The following is a 20,200-nucleotide window of genomic DNA, read 5'->3' as shown; positions in this document are numbered from 1 at the left end:
GATATTCATTTCTGGAGACGTCTTCTCGGCGTTAGTTGACCTTAGGTTGATCGCTTCTCTTCAAAAGGTGGTAAACATCCAAGACTGAGGCCTCTGGCGCGGTTTTGTACGTATCCGCTCTGCCTCTCACCCTTCTTACACACGGGTGATTATAACTGCTGCGCAGTTGACCGTCCGTTGAACTGAACGACAGCTCGAGGTGTTATACCCGTGCCACACGGTCAAGTTTTATGTCATTAATTACTTAGTAAATCAATTTTTAACGCAATTGGCGCGGTGCCACGCACTCGTATTTAATGACATTAGACAGACTAACTGGCTTTTGCGACCTTCTGAGTTCGCCACAACTCATTCGCCCGAGCACTGTATACTCTTTTCCCCATTCCGCATACAGGAAAACATTTTTTTTTGTGTGAAGTTACTATACAGAGGATAATGGTTTATTCAAAAAGAACAATATTTTTACCAGCAATTCATATGTACTGTTATCATTTGAGCTGACACACGAGTTCTACTTTTACACTATTGTCAAGCAAGAACAGTGGCCTATTCTACAAATTAATTTTTAAATTATATCTGAATAGCATTGCTGGGATATTGGCTCATTAACACTGTTTATGTTCAGGGTTTTTTTTACTGCCTTGAAGGCGGTATCTTCACCGTGAATAATAAATTATTTATTTACTTATATAGAGATACCTTATAGGCCTCTGGAGAGGCATTGTGTAAGGGGTCGATACAGAAGTTAGTGAGAAATAGGCCAGAAATCCAAAAATCATATTAAATGTACAGCAAAACAGACAAATAAGAGGTGAGTTCAGATAAGATATCGCAATTCATTAACAGGGATAAAAGTAAAAAAAAACACTCTGCGTCATGAAACAAAACAGGAGAAATGCACGAAGATTTATACAAAAGCCAAAGAAAACATATCAGGCATAAATGAGCAAAGCTGCGCATCCACGAAACCAAAGAGGCAATAGTCTCAAGCTGCTGAAAACGAAGTTGTACGAATCCTGAGTATTTAAATGACATGCTAACCGTTATCAACGAAGTATTTGGGTAGATGTTTGCAAAATGTGTCTTGATTGCCCTGCAGGGCGATGCAGTCCGGAAGATCATTCCAGAGACGAATGGCACGCGGGAGTGACGAGAAGTTGAAATCATGTGTGTTGCCATAAATTCGGCTAAGCTGTAGTTATTATATAATCTATGTTATAAGTAGGAGGGACGTCGTAGATGTGCTTGCGGTGAATCAGTGGCATGGACGCATTTGTGAAAGATAGATAAAAGGGCAGTCTCGCGACGAATTTGCAAAGGATGCTTGGAGCGAAAGTTTGATATTCAGTTTGGTTGCACTGGACTGATAACTGTAATTTTGAGAAATGAGACGACAAGCCCGATTCTGGACAGCTTCCAACTTCTCTATTAGATATTTCTGATAAGGTGACCAGATGGATGAAGCGTACTCTAGCTGCGGTGCTACAAAAATAATGTAGGCTTGTTTATGCACGTGAGGGGTAGTGCATTGCAGGTTACGGCGAAGGAAAACTAGTGACCGGGAAGCATTGGCGAAAGTGGTGGTTGTGTGTTCAGCCCTAGAAAAGTTTGATGAAATATGGACGCCTAGATGCTTATACTGCGTAGTCCGAGCCAATGTATCGTTATTATTGTGGTATGAAAAATTGGAAGTCACTAATTTTCGGCTAAAAGTAATTATCTTACACTTAGAAAAGCTTAAAGTCATTAGATACGTTTTACACCAGTCGTTTATGCAATCGAGGTCACTTTAAAGTTCAAGGCGGCCATTAGTAAATTTTATTGGCCAATAATTAATGCAGTCGTCAGCAAATGTGTGTATCTAAGATGAGATTGTTGCTGGCAGGTCATTAATGTAAATTAAGAACAGTAATGGACCGAGGAGGCTTCCTTGCGCCGCGTCCGATGTAACATCGGAAACAGGAAATTAATAATTGTTAACAACGTCGAGCTGCTGGCGATTAGAAAGAAAACTACGGGCCCATGACAGAGTTAAAGAATCTAATTTAAGCGCATAAAGCTTAGATATTTGTCGGCAATGTTCTACCCGATAAAATGCTTTGGCAAAGTCCAAAAAGGTGCAAGTGGGCAGTTTTCGTGCGAGTGTTTGTTGCCACTTTTGAAAACCGGTACAACATTTCCTATTTTCCAATCGGTGGAAACCTCACCTGTAGATATTGTCTGCTTAAAGTTATGAAGAAAGATGATGCTGGAGACAGAAATGGCATTTCTTTAGTATTTTGAATTGATTTCATCAACACCAGGAAAGGAGGGTACTTGGTTATTTATCAGGAGTACTAAGCCATCAAGTGTAATGTCAACCGGTGCCATGTACGGGTAACCAAAATCAGGTATATACGAGATGTTAGGATTATATTCTTGGGTGAAAATATATGCGAAAAACGAGTTAAATGCTTTAGGACATTCGGCATCGAAGTAGGGGAGCTGTGAACGTCATGCATTGATATATCATTACTGACACTGTTCGGACGTATTGTTTTGAATGACTTGCTTTTATTGTTCTTAAGTAGCGCAGTAAGGGCTTTTTTTCGTCACAAAGGCCAGGACAAAACAGCTTTAGGTTGGTTTTATATTTACCCCGCGCGCAGGGCGAACATTCTTGCTTTGTATTTTTGTACAACCGTTTTTTCTTATTTCTCATGCGTTGATGCTTTCATGTAAAGCAAGGGTTAGGTTTATGATTTGATAGCGTGATAAGCGGGACATGTTTGGCTACTATTTCTGCGAGCTTGTCTCTAAATTGAACCCGCGGTTATCTTCTTCTGACCTATATTGAAAAGAGGGTGTCAGAATATTATCAGAAAACATTTTAATATCGTAATTTATTGGATTGTAATCTCCTCTGTTTAGTCGCGAATCTGTAATGTCAATAAATCTGCCAATAAATGATAATGTCGTTAAATCTGGACGTGTAGCGCCAGCTCCGAAAATAATGGCATAGGCAAACTTAAGCCTACAATCATCTGCGGTTATTTCTAGTGCGCGTGTGGCACGGGTAATAAAAGGCAGCGCCACCTGCTGTTGAGATCTCAGCTCAGTAGAGATATGCAGTTGGACCAGTCTACTGACCCTCTGAATCGCCCAAGTCGGCGGCATTTCCGGCTGCCACATCTTGCTATCCTGGCTAATATAAGTACAACTACAACTTCCATTATAGTCGGATACAACTCAAGAACCGAGCGGCTTTTCCCCCTGAATGGACTATCTTGCAGCCAATGGCGTAGACCAATTCTCATGAGCCTGCTTGGGTAACCACGTAGGGAGTTGTAGATGAAAGGGGTTAGTCTCCCCCCTCACAGGGAAGACTATTGTCACTGTCACGGCGCTCACCGCATTGTCAGCCTTGAGGGTTCGTGATAATAAGCCGAAGCCATTGGCTGGAACGGGGTCCTTTTACGGAGAAAAGCGGCTTCATTCTTGAGTGTATCCGACTATATTCGGATTAGTGCATCCAGAAAAAGAATACCGCGAAGTGGCACAAGGAAAACAACGGCTGAGCGGTGAAGCCGGACGTTCCTATACTGAATTTTCTTAGCTCTGTGTGCTTGTTCACTTTAGGCATACTCAAACACCAAGCTTGCACAGAAATTTTAGTTCAGTGAAGTCAACTATAGGGAGTCAATGCCCAGAGTTATGTACAAACCGATCACGTGATCCAGAATGTGGACCGCGTGAACTAAATTTAGCGGAGTATGCCGAGTAACTGCAGCCGACTGTTATTCATTTCAGCGTCAGTTGGAAAATCTGCACTTCCGTTGAACTGAACGGTAGCTTAAACGGCTCACTTAACCAGAGTACAACCGATAATAGCATTGCTAAAAAAAAACGCTGCTCTTCGCCGTACACTTTTTGTCAAACGACAATTGTATAAGGTACGACAGCATAGTTCGTGAACGTCCAAACTGTTTGGTTTACATTCTGAACTAGGTAGATATCGTGATGATTCGAATGGCCTTTCAGCCTTGACCGACATTTTTGTTTCGGCTCTCAAATCTCGCAGGTGAGCGCCATCCGGCTAGCGTGCAAGGAACTGTCTCCCAACGAGACCTACGAGCCACCACTGACGTTCATCGTGGTCCAGAAGCGGCATCACACGAGGTTCATGCCCGCCAACGACCGCGACGGTGTGGGCAAGTGTCGCAACGTCCCACCAGGCACGACCGTAGACTCGGTGGTCACGCACCCGCTGGACTTCGACTTCTTCCTCTGCAGCCACTTCGGCATCCAGGTAGGCGACGTCTTCTCCGCACTTGTTGCTATTGTAAGAGGGAACAAATGGTCGGCGGTGTTTTCGTTTATGAATTTGCGGAGGAAATAGTCCGCTCCCCGGCGTCTCCACAGCCGCGTCGCGTCGTTAGTGCGCTGCAAATACCAGGAGCGGCTGCGGTGTAGGCCTTCCACATCTTGAGGAAACGGAAGCATGGCCTTCGAGATCACCTACGCGCGAGACTGTGACGGCAGCTTTCCGCTTTACGTTGTGGCCACCTGGAGCGCTGTGTGTGACTGTGACGTCATTGTTCGACTTTGGGGAAGCGGTACGGAAGTTGCGCATGGGGGACCTCTAGGGCCAGTGCAGGGTGATGCTGTCGTGTGAATGTGGGCATTGGTTTTTATTCTCGAGGTGGCGTCTACTGAGACAATGAATGCATAAGGTTGGGTGAAAAGAGAAGCGCTTGATGTTTAGCTCGTACGTTAAAGCGGGAAGCGGCTTTGAAGTCTCAAAAAACGGTCAAAATTGATTTTTTGTTTAAATAGTCGTGTCGGCTTGTATGCCTCGATTTTTATCGGGACAGCGACATAGACGACGATGACCGACGAATGCGCTGATGACAGTCAGCCAGGAAATAACAGTTATTCACTGTATTTATTGGCGCGAGGGCATCTAAGGCCAGATAAAGCCAGAAACATGTTGTGCATGCAGCATTAGGAGCAGGGCAAGCGCATGTTGTGCTCATGGGCACTGCCGGTTTTTGTATATTGCGTTTAAACACTCATTCCCACGTAATGGCGCATTTAAACCGCAAACACCACGCCACATCACACCACAAGCAGGACGACGCCGCACCACCACATACCACGACACGACGCGACACAACATGACACGGCCCTTGGAATTCTCGCATGTGAATAAGTGTACTCCTCGGCGCACCCGCAGGGCACCAGCCGGCCGGCCCACTACTATATCGTGTGGGATGACTCCAAGTTCAGCGCGGACGACCTGCAGAAGCTCAGCTTCTACCTGTGCCACACATACTCCCGGTGTGCAAGGAGCGTGAGCATCCCGGCCCCTGTGTACTACGCGCACCTGGCAGCCTTCCGCGCAAAACAGCACATCGCCAGCAAGCTGGAGACGTCTGGTGTTGTCAGGGAGCCGCCTGAGGGCGGCGGGGACGCCGTGTTGACCACTGCCCAATATGTGGAGGCCGTCAAGGTGCTGCAGGCACTGCAAGCCTCCATGTACTTCGCGTAATGGAGGAGGTTCTCCGCTGCCCCTGCATTCCGGTTACGGTGAGCCTGGAGGCGTACCACTGACGTCATACCCAAAAGTTCTGGAAAAAGCCTCTTCCAACGGGAAAACGTTTAAAGGCCTTTGCAGGGAGGGTGTTTCATAGGGTATAGGGAGGGTATTATGAGCGCAGTGTTCCTCATATATTGTAAGATTCTACTACAACGATCAATATATCCCCAACCTCCCGCCTGCAGGCTTGCATTTTTTGCTATTAACGTTTTTGCTACAGTCCAAAGCGTTCCTCATTGATTTTCTATTAGAGTCATAACTGCTCGATGCGAGCAATGGAAACAATATAAAAGGAAGGTTTTTCCAGATATCGGAAGAATGGACCTTAAACATTTCTATACCAGTATCTTACAGTTTCACAATTTTCAAAATATTTGTCCAAGAATGTTGGAGATCTGCGCAACACGTAGAGGACAAGATATACGTTTCACGCAGTGGACATCTTCTCCCGTCCCTCTTGGCGTTGCACTGTCGTGTGTTCAAGGCGCAGGTGAAGCGGTATGCATGGGATAGACGATAAAGATCGCCGCTTCACGAATGCCGTATAGGAAAATTTTTTTAATGCGTCTTGTTGTAATGAGAGACGACTTAACTGTCAAGTGCTGCTCGGCCCGCATTCAGGGCCGCTGCTTCGAATCCCTCCACGAAGAAAAAAAAAATTGTAGGTTGTAAATTCAAGAAGTTTACCACCACACGAAATTAAAAACTAGAGAATTTGATCCAAATTTTGTGACCGAAATTTAAGGATGTTATATTGTGGTTCATTCTAAGCTACACATCACAAAGGCGCAACTGAACAGGGACAAGAACACACAGCGCCTGCCCTGTGTTGTTTGACTTTCACGTGCTTGTTTAATTGCGATTAGTTCATCTGTGCATCTTCTATGAGCGCACAACCAAAATTTTGCGTACAATGTAAATGCGCCTAATATGCTTTTTTTTTGTTTGTCTAGTCCTGACGAAATGGTATTGACCACTGTCCGGCGATATTTTCTTTTTTTTTTCTCGCTGCCTGGTCCCCGGCTTGCTATACTCATATATGCTGCTGTATATAGGGAAAGCAGAGAAGAATATGAACTAAATTTAACTGGATTTGTGCTGCTTGACAGCATTTCGTAGCTGCACAAAAATGCAATCCAGCTTAGTAAACTGTAGCCTTCGCGACGTTCAACTGCATAGCCGTCAGATAGTTGTCAAGCCCTGCGGGTGTCCCTTTGCGATAGAGAGGGGAAGCCCTTTAATTTTAACCATAGATTTTAGCTGGCATTCTACACTCTAAACACAAACAAACGCCTATATGGGAGTAAAGAAGAGAGTATGCTGCCTTAGCTATAGCGCACAGGACAGATTACTCTCCTTTCTTACTCCCTTTTTAATCCTTTCTGTTTACAGTATACTTTGCATGGGGAAGGGAATTGGGGCGACAAAGTCGCAAAGAGAGAAGCGCGGAAAATGTTTCTATTGAAGTAAAAGAATTGAAAAAAATCATTAAATACGATCAGGTCATAAATGGGCAGTTAATTTGGGCTGAGGAGCATGGACAAGCAACGCTACAAGATATTAAATGGTGAAGCGCAGTATATCCTACAAAGGGGCTGACAGTGTTCACTGCATGAATTGTGCATAATGGTTAAACTTCATAGCTGTGAGTTATTTTCTATTTGCCTATTTAGACGACATTGGCCTTTTCGAGCGGAAGCATGGATGTCAGAGTCCTTTCTGTGAGATCCCTGTATGTTTCACTTGTCTCTGTTTTGCAGCACTCTATATAGGCACCAATGTGATGAACATGGAGATCAAAAGCCATTTCTTGCGAACTAAAACAAACGCAAACAATCGGAAACAATGAAATAAGGTCATTATTTTCTTGCAAGAGATGCATGATCAGTATGTTTCAATTGTAGCTCCGCGAACATGGCATGAGCAGTTATTAATCGGTGGTGTTCGTTGTAAGAGGCTCGGGATGCCTTTGATTCAAATTCGACGGAACAATTTTCAGGTTAGCGTAAGTCAGCCAAGCCGTCACTAATTGCCCCTTTTCTTTTCTTGCAGGCCCCCTAGGCGAAGGATTTTTTGGTTTTGTTCTTTCATGGGCTGTACGAAGAGTGCGGGCGCCAACGTTGTTGTTTATTGTTTGTGTGCCTTGAAATTTTTTAAGTTGCAATAAAAAAAATTGACCAAAAAAGTTTTCCGTTACATGAGGTTTCCTTGTTCTGCAGTCACTGGCGCTTGCATTGGCTATAAGTTGGCCTCAGCCCGTCTTTTCTACTACAACACATGCTAAAAAAGTGATAGGGTATTGAAACGTTGTTAAACCGAGTAGACGTGCGAAAGCATGTGTTATGCTTGGTTGGCTCATGGCTTTGCTTTCCTGTATGGGTTTTGCTTTGCTGTGATATTGGACTCAGGTTAAGCTCTGATCGAGGTTAAGCTGATCTGATCTGTTCGCGCCGCAGATGGAAGTTGATATAGACGACGATGTGCAATGCACAGCACGAGTGTGTGTGGCTTTTTGACCCGAGGCGTGATCGGCTGCGGAGATAGCACAGTGCTCTCGTTCAGTGGCGAGCGAATCTGATCTGTTCGGGTCTCCGAGGGTTCATCGCCCAGTCGCAACAATTCTTACATTTTATTTCTTCATGCGCCAAGGTTCACACTCAAAGTCAAACTCCGCGCAAACTGGGTCAGCTGATTAGACTTCGTGAACTAGCCCGATCTCAAGCAGCGCAGGTAATCGGGCCAATTTCGGGAATGACTGGTTTCACTCTGGTCATATAAATTTGCCAGTATATTCCCAATATTGGGCCGATTAGTTGTGCCGCTGGGTGTCACTACTTCGCGCACCTTTGTGTGCGCACCGTGACACCCTTAGAGCGTGTGGGGCTAGTGGTCTCGGTCCCAAAAGAGATGCCCTTGACTCAATGTGGCAAGCTCAGCAGGAGACCAGCTACCAAGTGACAAGGGGGTTGGTCGTTTGGTGCCCACCTTTCGCCGGTCGCAAGCCAGAGAATGTGTCGGAGCCAAAGGTTCACAAAACAAAACAAAGATTATATAGCAAAAAGACGATACAGGGGATATCACAACCATTCGTACGAGCACATACAAAGTGATTTACAATTACAGTGCAACTCATGCAAAGTAACAATCGAAAGAGATTACAATTCAACAGAATCTTTGCATTTAAAGTGCACTAACACAGAGAGAGACAAACAAACAAAACACAATTTGTTCCCTGGGCACTGTGACAGTCGACGACCTGAGGAGCACGAAAAGGCCGATCCGCAGACTGGCGCATGTTGCCTCGCTGGTCCGTGGCTGGTCGAGTGGTGTTCTCCCGGGCGTCGAGCGGGCGCGCATGTCAGAAGCTTAAACGGCGGCTCGGGCTAACAGACAGCGGTTAAAGCCCTCATTTGTAGGTGCGGTCCGCGTGTGTTCCTTCTTTGCCTCAAGGCAGGCGCGCACATACAAGCGGTAATAGCTGCACAATATCCTTCACATTCTCGCGCCGGGCGCACGACCCCCTTTGTCGAGCGCAGAAACCGCCTTCCAGAAAACTCTGGGCCCTTCTCGCGATGCGAAGAGGCCGGCGCGAGAGCGGAGGAGATAGGATATCACTGTAGCGCGGTCAAGGTTACGCCTCGGCAATGAGCAGAAACTACTCGGACATTCATTCGGTCCACTCGCAGCCGCGCTGAGAGCTTTGTAGTATAGTCTTCTTTTTACGCTCCTACGTTGATGTGATAAGGGCAGATATGATAAATACGACTGATAATTTGATAACGGTCGCTCAGACCGACGGCAGTCTCAGTTGAGTGTGCGCCGGATGTTCCCTTTCAGGATACTTGGCTACACGCCTCCAGACATAGCGCCTGCATGCATGCACAGTGTTCGGTTTCGGAACCAGCCTCGATCGGCGGCCCTCGTTGTTCTTGAACCCTTTCCCTTCGAGCAAAGTGTGCAGTCTCATCTCTGCTTTGGCGGCAAAGTTGCCATGCTGGCACTCCGTATGCCAGCCCTGCTACGACGGCGCCACTGCTAAGCGCAGCCACTGCCCACTGGACAAAGAGCCTTTCCAGGAGGATGACATGGCGTGGACACCCATCAGCAGGGGCAACGTTCTCGGCCGAAAGGTACGCAGCTGGAACTCTGAGCACAGCTGCGATGCCGATTGCGTGCCGTCCGCCATGTTGGAACACTTCGCCAACACCTTCCAGTTCCACACCGTGACCTTCCCCAGATGCAGCGAGATGGTCCTGCACCAGGACATTGCGGAACATCCGGAGCGCGACTGTGTACCAGCCCGCGCACGCGAACGAGACGATATCTTTGGCAACGTAGTCATGCAAGTAAAAGAAGCGTTAGGAAATATACAGGAAGGAAATGCTGCCCGGCGCATGAAACTGGATTCATTCGAGCAGTTCCTGTGCCCTGCAGGCAATGCTCGCCAGTGCAGTGACAGACGCTCTAGAAAACATTATTTCGGGGCTTAAGACCCTGGCCGAGACGGCATTAGCTGAACACAGGCGCGGATTCGCGTCGGAAATCCGCGACGCAGTGGCTGGAAACGAGAGGGTCATGAAACAGGTAGTCAGGCCGGAGTATGAGCGGACAGCGCTGTTTATGAAGGACAGGGTCGTAGACGCCTTGTGTGAAGATCGCACGCTGGGAGATGCCGGATCTTCAGCTTCGGCGGCGTCTGCAGGAAAACAGGCTGGGTCAGTAGACGATGAGGCCAAAGCTGTGGAACAGCTGGCCACCGCTTCCCTGAACATCGGTGGTGACTTCCTGGACAAGTCCGTTCCGTTAGAATGAACCGTAGATGACTGGGATAAATTTCTCGCCCAAGCACGTTTCTCGACATTCCGCACAAGCAGCGATGGCCAGTCTGCTACCAGTATGGATACCTTATAGTTCCGTGCCTATGTTTTGACGGCCTCCGTGCTTGGCTTCGTGTTTACACACTCAAGGGCTTGTTCGACAAATTTCCGAATTGACCCATGGATAAGAAGGTTAAACTAGTTCTCATCGATCCTAGCTACTGCACGAGGCAATTAACTGTAAGGGGCGCAATTCGACGAGTCGGAAAATATGGCTTTCCAAAGTTGGGTAAGCAAGTTGTGTTTGCGGGATGCGCGGATCCTGTATACATCGGGGCATCGAGAAACACGAATTGTCCGGAAGCAGCGAGCTCTGCCTTCGGCTGAAATTGGAACCGTAGCTTAGCGCTCTATTGCTGCGGTTCTGTTCGGGGCTTCTTACTCTGTTGATTCCCGATGTCTTGATTTGCTGTGCGGCGTAAGCATGGGCATCCGGATTTTGTTGTGTGTGACCCATTGATAACGTGTTTTTATTCTTGCATGCAGTTTGAATATCGAAGAATGTTAGCGAAAAAGTGAAGGTGTTACTTTCATTCTTGATTTTTTTTCGTTGATTGTATCTTGCACATTGTGCGAGACAGCATGCGCTAATGCTGTTCCCTGGGCACAGGGACACCGTTATTCCATAGGAATCGGGGTGGCTCTAATCACATGAGATATGATGAGAACAAAACTTAGGAGCGCTACATGGCCGTATAACTGCTCTCTGTGCTCCCATGAGGATCAGTGTTGCGCAGTAGTGGGCCACGTTGTTCTGTGAAAAGTGCAAGCGATGAGAAAAACACCAGGAGGGGCTCTTCCTCTGCGCAGTGATTGAAGAGGAAGCTTCTAAACCTTTGGCGCATCGTGAGCTAGGATGCGCAAATCTAAGCATGCTGTCTTAGCGCCATTGGAACATACGTAACCGCTCTCCTTGTTCTTTGCATCACGCCGAATGTAAAGACCTTCTTATAAAAACCGAAACATCCTCCTCTTATAATAGCACTGCGAGTTGGGCTGGTTGCAGACAGTGCACAAATAAATTTTTACAGTCCCACTAAACGTGAAAGCAGTGAAAAGGGAGTAAGCCGTTTTCTGGCACACTCCCTTTAAGGGGCAGGGTACGCTCACCAAATCCTGGGTTAGATTTTTGTCACTAAAAATAGCAACTACTAGCGGTTTGGAGAAGAAACAAATTGCTTCTTTAAAAACACAAGCGAATTTCTAGCACTTACGAAGATTTTAACCGAGAAGTTTCAATCGGCTGTATTTAGAATCCTAAGGGCCTCCGCCGCTGCACTTGTATGCCACCTGCATTTGCCAACTGCATCAAGTTACCGTGTTTTGCAGTGAGAATATACTAGCGTTGCGAAGAGTATGCATTCCGTTAATTTAATGACCGAAGTCTGCTACGGAGCTTCGTCAAAATACCCTGCCCCTAAATGTGAGCGCTCTAGAGGACAGCTTACTCTGCTTTTACACCTACATAGGCTTAATCGTGTTTTTTTTTATAGTGGGAGCTGTATATGGCACATCTTTGGGGTTATCGACAGGGGCGTATTTATGGGAGTAAATGGAGTCCCTTCCCCTCACCCCAGCCCGGCTGGAACCCACTATGTGGACGAAAAAAAGTCCAAGAAATACGCGGTTTAAATGCGACCAGCATTTCCAAGAGTAACACATGAATCTGCCCGTGGTTACCGACTCGTATCTCTGTCCACGATAAGCCGCGCCTCGTTGTGACGTGAGCACTACGCCAACACGCTTTTTAGGCTGTCGTTTCATGTGGATTAGTGAAATATGGCGAAGGGTGGGTAGGCAGCACCAGGAAGCAGAGGGGAACTCTTAATTGCGGGAGAAAGAAAGCTGGGCGGGAGTGCGAGGATATGTGACATTTATCCTCCAGCTTGATCATAATGCGGCCGAATATTTAACGTGCACTGACATCGCACAGCACATGGGCACCTTTTCGGTTTTTCGTCCATCGAAACGCGCCCGGCGCGGTCGGGTCCGAACCCGGGTACTCCCGCTCATTGTATATAGTGGGTGCCGGCTCACTCTGGGAACCCTGGAAACGAGGCTGCCGATAAATTGGCCCGAGGTCTGATTTGCCGGGCTCAGGACAGTCTCGATCCAGGATTCTCGAGGGAGCGGGCGCACACCTTTGCGGAGCTCACGCAAATAACCCGTTTGGACCGTCGGACTTACCATCCTCCCCACCCGTCTCTTACGCACTCCCAACAGATCCTCTTCAGACGCCTCAAGACCCGCTCTCTGTCATCCCCTCAGCTTTTATCCCACTATTGCGGCACATCCCCTGCATGCTCCCTATGTGGTGGCCCCCACGCCACACTCTTCCATATCCTTTTCGGCTGCCCTGCTGACCCTCCCCCGCGGGGACAGCACGCCATCTCGAGATGGGAGGACTGGGAGGTCCGGCTTATGTCTGCAGACCCGACATCGCAGCTTCCTGCGGTGACTCGGGCTGCCGACGTCATGTCCCGGCATGACCTACTTGATGCAGTGCGGGACCGCGCAGTGGCCCAGGGACCAAGCTGGGTCTAAAACTCACTTGCTGAATAGTTTTTCTGTCTGTCCGTCTGTCTGTATAGAAGAGCGCCTTTACCATTCAGCTACCGCGGCGGGTCTGCTTACGTGGAGGAATGAGAAAGCATCGAACATTTTCGAACGCGCGTATTTTCCAAGACGTGAGTACGTGATATGTTTATATTTCTTATTTTTTTTTTATTTTTATTTTTTACTTTTAATTTATTTTATTTTGAATTATTTTTATTTTTGCTGTTTTTATTGTTTTTTTTTACTTTATTTTACTCTCCTCTCCCAGGTGCTATGTCGACGTCTATACGTGTCTATCGCGTCGTCGAAGTGCAATTACCTAATCACAATTAATCAACCAATTGTTTTCCACAGCAAGATCGCATCGCGGACTATCTAGCACAATCAAACTTTTCCACATCCATTTTCACAGAACGACGTAATCGTGCGGATAAAGTTTTGCTGACACGAAACACGCCACATAACCATCAAATGCTCTCGCATTAATAATAACAAGAACGCTGTGGCATACCAGATCCACCCACCGCTACTCCCTCCGGGACTCCTGCGGGTGTCGTTCGTATTCCTCGTCCGCCTGTCCACCGCGTTGGCTGCGTCGCCCCAGGCGCACAGTTCGAGTACGTTGCTTGGCGCCAGAGGAATAGCGCCCTCAGCCGGGAGACCAAGACAGCCTCTCCGTCGGCCGTCTGGCCCTTCCAGAAGCACGACCCGCCATCCTGAGCAGGCCTGCCTGTGTGCAGAGAGGATTTGCCTGCTTCCAAGACACAGCCAGCAGCCGAAATCACGGAGCTTCTCAGTATCACTACCGTAAGAGAAAAGAGACGCTGACGTCTGATAACATCCACCTAGGGGACGTCGGGAAATATGAACTCCGTACTAGGCTTGGCTAGTGCTTGGCCGAAGTGATCGAGCCAGCTCCTTAAACACAGCTGCGCTTCGGTGCTCCCGAGAGGGCAGATGAAAATATCTCACTTGCACGTCTTTCAGTCCTTTTATAATTTATTCTGAGCAAAGGTATGGTTTTTTATGAGTGCTTTTAACGTGCCAAAGTAATTAAGGTTATGAGAGACGCCACTGTGAAGGGCTGAGAAAATTTCGACCACCTGGGGTCCTTTAATGTGACCAAAGGTTTGGTACCAGCCGTGCATGGAAATTATCAGCGTATTGCCAGGTGCGTTGTCTCAAGAAGTCTAGTTCTTCCTACTGAATCCTCGTTTTCTCGGCCAGTATCCAGCCAAGAAAAATACGATGTTTCCTGTACGTTGTGCGATCTACCGCAACGCCATTTTTGACTCTACAGGTATTCTTGAGAATCTCTGCGATAATAATAATAATAATAATAATAATAATAATAATAATAATAATAATAATAATAATAATAATAATAATAATAATAATAATAATAATAATATTAATAATAATAATAATAATAATAATAATAATAATAATAATAATAATAATAATAATAATAATAATGATAATAATAATAATAATAATAATAATTGGTTTTGGGGGAAGGAAATAGCGCAGCATCTGTCTCATATGTCGTTGAACAACTGAACCACGCCTGAAAGAAAGGGATAACGGAGGGAGTGAAAGAAGAAAGGAAAAAAGAGGTTCCGTAGTGGAGGGCTCCGGAATAATTTCGACCACCTGGGGATCTTAAACGTGCACTGACATTGCACACCACACGGGGGCTTTAGCGGTTTTACTCCAGTGTGCTGTGCGTTGTCAGTGCCCGTTGAAGATCCCCCGGTGGCCGAATTTATTCCGGAGCCCTCCACTACTCTCTGTGCTCATCTCTGTGCTAATAATAATAATTGGTTTTGGGCGAAAGGAAATGGCGCAGTATCTGTCTCATATATCGTTGGACACCTGAACAGCGCTGTAAGAGAAGGGATAAGGAGGGAGTGACAGAAGAAAGGAAGAATGAGGTGCTGTACTGTAGGGCTCCGGAATGATTTCGACCACCTGTGGATCTTTAACATGCACTGACATCGCACAGCACACGGGCGCCCTAGCGTTTTTCCTCCATAAATACGCAGCCGTCGCGGTCGGGTTCGATCCCGGGAACTCCGGATCAGTAGTCGAGCGCCCTAACCACTGAGCCACCGCGGCGTTGAAATCATCTCTGTGCTCAGAATGCATTTCAAGGTGTACTGAAGGCTATAACTACTTGCATGGCCAACATGTATAATGCAACTGGAATGGAGGAGGATCTGGCATTTAGATTAAACCACGGAGCTAGCCTATTGTTAAGCTCCCCAGAGCCGAATCAAGAGCGAGAAAGAGAGAGAGAGAGAGGAGTATAGACCACACACACACACACGCGCGCGCGCACACACAAATACACACGCACGCACACACGCACGCACGCACAAGCGTCGCTGCAGACATGCCATCTTAACCAGAAGTATAACAAAGGAAAGGGGTTTGCTTTTCAGCTGTATATTGAAGCTCTCAGGCTACCACCAGACACCTAAAGTCCTCAAAAGGTGAGAAAAGGGTCGTCCTAGCACTGACTTGGAGATGAAAGGACGCGACAAGTGCTCCCCCCAAGTGTTAGAAAAAAACTGAGTTTCTTGGTTGCTTTTGGCAAAGAACGTTCACTGCGGCGTCCCACATATCTGAATTGTTTTGGGACGTCAAAACCTTTAAACAAGCCAAACAAAGTTTTCTTTCTTTTTTGATGTTAGCAACGCTTGACGATCATGGAACCTCTTTACCGCAGCGTTATGCTCCCGCCACACTCTTCAAAACCGCTTCGGTTCGAATGTCGTGTAGTTCGCATACTGTGCGACCTCATGCCGTAGCGCTGGGCTATGAAAAAATGAGTTTGAAGAGAGAAACCGGCGAAGTAATTGTCTCACTTCTCAGTGGAACAATCCGCTTTCCAACCATAGCGTCCGTTCGAAAATAGAAGCGCTGGCACCGCCGTAGCGTTCTGCCACAATAAGATGGTGGTTACAACTTTATTGCCACAAAATGGAAGCCTGGATTAGTTGGGGCTGGTGCGAGGCAGTGTGGCCTACACTCGGGGCGGCCTCTCGAGCTAGCGTGATGATGGCCAGCTGCGTTGTTTTCTTGAACTAGTCAAGAGCTTGTCCCATTCCTCCGCCGAGGGAGGTTGCAATAATGTCATCGAAGAGGGTGGACTATCGCATTCGGGCAGTGGGGACGCCCTACGACCAGAATTCTTGAACTAGCCAAGCTTGTCCCATTCCTCCGCCGAGGGAGGTTGCAATAATGTCATCGAAGAGGGTGGACTATCGCATTCGGGCAGTGGGGACGCCCTACGACCAGAATTTCACGAGGGACGGGTTGATCTCCTTTCATGACACCACCCATCACTTTAGGCTGGAGAGGCGCGCATATCTGGCGCCTGGCGCATGCCTGGCGCCGACTGCAAACATGCTCCCTTCAGAATCCGGCAGTGCTTTCCCTCAAGGACCCCAGCCAGTACGACCCATACTGCCATAAATATGGTGAAAGGACCGAATACGCCCCCATTCTGTGAAACTGTGCAAATGATACGCTTCAGGCGGAGTTGATACAGCTCGCTTCTACCGAGCGGTGGGACGCCGTGCTGGTCAGCTCGGATCCCAAGATTCAAGTACGGGCAATCGAACGGGTCAATGAGGTCGCCGCCAGCCATGAGATAGCGGACATCTAGTATGTGTCTCCTGCAATCTGCCCTCGACGCAATAAATCTTTTACATATTAATAATAACAATAATAATAATTGGTTTTTGGAGAAATGAAATAGCGCAGTATCTGTCTCATATATCGGCGGACACCTGAACAGCGCCGTAAGAGAGGGGATAAAGGAAGGAGTGAAAGTAGAAAGGAAGAGAGAGGTGCCGTAGTGGAGGGCTCCGGATTAATTTTGACCACCTGGGGATCTTTAACGTGCACTGACATCGCACAGCACATGGGCGCCTCAGCGTTTTGCCTCCACAAAAACGTAGCCGCCGCGGTAGAGTTCGAACCCGGGAACTCCGGACCAGTAGCCAAGCGCCCTAACTACTGAGCCACCGCGGCGGGTAAATGTTTTACAATCCAATCCAATCCATTAAAATTGAAAATTGGCTGTTGAGGAAAGGAAATGGTGCAGTATGTATCAAATCTCGGCGGAAACCTGAACCGCTCCTTAAGCGAAGGGATAAAGGAGGGACTGAGAAAAGAAAGCAAAGAAAGCCCGTAGTGGAGGTCTCCGGAATAATTTCAACCAACTGGTGATCTTTAACGAGCAATGAAATTTCACAGCACACGGGCGTTACCTCGTGTTCGGGAAAGAGGCGACGCTGGGTCCAATACTGCTACCGACCACAGCAACGCCGCCTTCAAGGAAGCGCCATGGGCAACCTTTTCTTTATTTTTTAAATATGTTAGGAACGATAGATTATGGTGGGACTCCTGTCCGCAGCGCTGATTTCTTGCTTTAAGTTTGACATGAGGAACGCTACATAAGGGTGGAACTCCAATGGCGCAGCATTGGGCTGCCACAACAACCACAACAACCTTACAGACCGCTTCTGTTCGAATAGTGCTGAGACCCTATGCCGCTATGAAAAATTTTCTTCAGAAATAGCCGGAGAAGCGGCAATCGCCTTGGCGTTGACAAACCCGCGAGCAGAAGTGATCATCAGGGATTCAAAAGCAGCCATTGGCAATTTCGCCAAGGGCAGAATATCTCCCATCTCCTTGGGAATTCTCAGGAATTACCAGGAAGACAGGACAGACGTGTGATTGGTTTGGGTACCGGCTCACTCGTCAAACCCGGGGAACGAGGCAGCCCACGATAAAGCTCGAGAATCTATCAGCCGAGCTGTGGACGCTAACTCGGACGTCGAAATGACGAGAGATGGTCTTAATACTTAACATGAGATTACTCAGCATTATAGACTAGAAAGGCTAACCTTCCCTGCTCCGCATAAAAGCCTAAACAAAGAACAGGAGGCACTGTGGAGACAACTTCAAACAAAAACTCTCCCTAATCCAGCTGTCCTAAGCCATGTGTACCTGGATAGATATAAGCCGGAGTGAAGCAAATCCGGCGACAAAGCCACCGTAGACCACATCTTCTGGGACTGTCCGAGAGATCCCCAACCAATATCGCTCAAGAGGCTCGCGCTCCTGGGCCCGTGGGAGACCTTGTTGCTCAGCTCTAACCTGGAAACCCAAGTACCGGTGGTGACGAGAGCAGAAGAGGTCGCCGCCAGCCTCCACTGACGGCCATCTAACAAGATCAACAAACCGATTTATAACTCAAGACGATAATAAACGTTTTTCAATTCAATCCAAAATTTTAGAATGGAAACGGTCCCCCTATCCTCTCTTCCTCTCCCCTCACCTTTTTCATTTTCAATTCCTCCTAATATCCTTTACTTCCGTAGCCTCAGCTAAGGTGCTTCAGTATCGATGGCAGATGTCGGGGCTAGCAAAAATCTTTTCCTTCCTTTTTACTATTATTTTAATAAAAAAAACGACTACTACCAGAAAGGAAATGGCGAAGTAATCGTTTTTATGGAGGAAAAACGCTAAGGCGCCCGTGTGCTGTGCGATGTTAGTGCACGTTATTGATCCCCAGGTGGTCGAAATTATTCCGGAGCCCTCCACTGCGGCACCACTTTCTTCCTTTCTCCTTTCACTCTCTCATTTATCCCTTCTTTTACGGCGCGGTTCAGGTGTCCAACGATATATGAGACAGATACTGCGCCATTTCCTTCCCCCAAAACCAATTATAATTATCAGCACAGAGAGCAGTGGAGGGCTCCGGAATAATTTCGACCACCGGGGGATCTTCAACGGGCACTGACATCGAAAAAGCACACTGGAGGAAAAACGCTAAATCGCCCGTGTGCTATGCAATGTCAGTGCACGTTAGAGATCCGCAGGTGGTCGAAATTAGCTCGCAGGCTCGGCCGCTCGTTTTCGGGAAAGAGATGAAGCTTGATCCAACACTCGTGCCTACCACAGCAACGCCAGCTTCAAGGAAGCGCCACGTGGCGAAGTTTTCTTTAGTTTTAAATGTTAGGAAACATAGATTATGGTGGAACATCATTGCCGCAGTGTTGATTTCTTGCTTTAATTTTGACGTTAGGAACGCTACATAAGGGTGGAACTCCAATGGCGCTGCATTGTGCTGCCGCAACACCCTTCCAGACGGTTCCTGTTCGAATGTCGTGTAGTTCGCAAGGTGCTGAGACCCTATGCCGCTATGAAAAATTGTTTTTGACGATAGGAAACGGTCCCCCTATACTCTCTTCCTCTCCCCTCACCTCTTTTATTTCATTTTTCAATTCGCCCTGCTATCCATTATTTCCGCCGCCACAGCTCTGGTGCTTCAGTATCGATGGCAGATGCCGGGGCTGGCAAAAATCTGTTCCTTCGTTTTTATATTATTTTATAAAAAACCACTACCACCACAAAGGAAATGGCGAAGTAATCGTTTTTATGGAGGAAAAACGCTAAGGCGCCCGTGCGCTATGCGATGTCAGTGCACGTTAATGATCCGCAGGTGGTCGAAATTATTCCGGAGCCCTCCACTACGGCACCTCTTTCTTCCTTTCGTCTTTCACTCCCTCCTTTATCCCTTCCCTTACGGCGCAGTACATTTTTCTAACGACATAAGCGACAGATAATGCACAATTTCCTCCTCCCCCCCCCCCCAAAAAAAAAAAGCAACTGTTATTCAGGAATCATCTCACTTCTCGGTGGAACAACCCGCTTTCAATCCAGCGTCCATTCGAAACTAGAAGCATTGGTACCGTTGGAAGCGTTGGTTCTACAACAATAAGGTGGTGGTTACAACTTTATTGCCACAAAATGGAAGGGATTAGTTGGGGCAGGCGCGAACCCAGGGTGGCAGCAAGCCGGGGGCGACCTCTTGAGCTCGCGTGATGAGGGCCAGCTGCGTTGTTTTTCCTGAACTGGTCAAGAGTTTGTCCCATTCATCCGCCGAGGAGGCAGGCAAGAGTGTCGTCGGAGCGGGGTTGCTAGCGCATTCCCATAATATATGGTCTTGTGTGGCATGCGTCCCGTCGCCACAGTGCGGGCATGCAGGGTCATATTCACCGTTGGTGATTAAACGTAATCGGTAGGGGCTAAGAATGGCCTTTGTTTGTAGGCGTCTGAGTGTCGTTGCTTGCGCCCTGTCCAGGTCGGGGTGAAGAGCGGGATACGTGCA

General features: G+C 47.5%; 1 protein-coding gene across 1 annotated transcript in view; it reads left to right on the top strand.

Annotated features, from left to right (window-relative positions):
* The window catches only part of LOC144102231 (protein argonaute-2-like), a 52,678-nt gene that overhangs the window by 12,406 nt on the left and 20,072 nt on the right, over nucleotides 1-20,200 (top strand). The window contains exons 4-7 of the mRNA XM_077635541.1: nucleotides 4,061-4,288; nucleotides 5,216-5,491; nucleotides 9,592-9,924; nucleotides 10,013-10,375. Of these exons, the coding sequence (XP_077491667.1) occupies nucleotides 4,061-4,288; nucleotides 5,216-5,491; nucleotides 9,592-9,924; nucleotides 10,013-10,375 (1,200 nt within the window). The remainder of the gene's footprint in view (nucleotides 1-4,060; nucleotides 4,289-5,215; nucleotides 5,492-9,591; nucleotides 9,925-10,012; nucleotides 10,376-20,200) is intronic.

Source organism: Amblyomma americanum, chromosome 8 (genome assembly GCF_052857255.1).
Source record: "Amblyomma americanum isolate KBUSLIRL-KWMA chromosome 8, ASM5285725v1, whole genome shotgun sequence".
Lineage (NCBI taxonomy): Eukaryota > Metazoa > Arthropoda > Arachnida > Ixodida > Ixodidae > Amblyomma > Amblyomma americanum.
The sequence above is the reverse complement of the archived record's forward strand: the minus strand, read 5'-3'. Positions and strand labels throughout refer to the sequence as shown.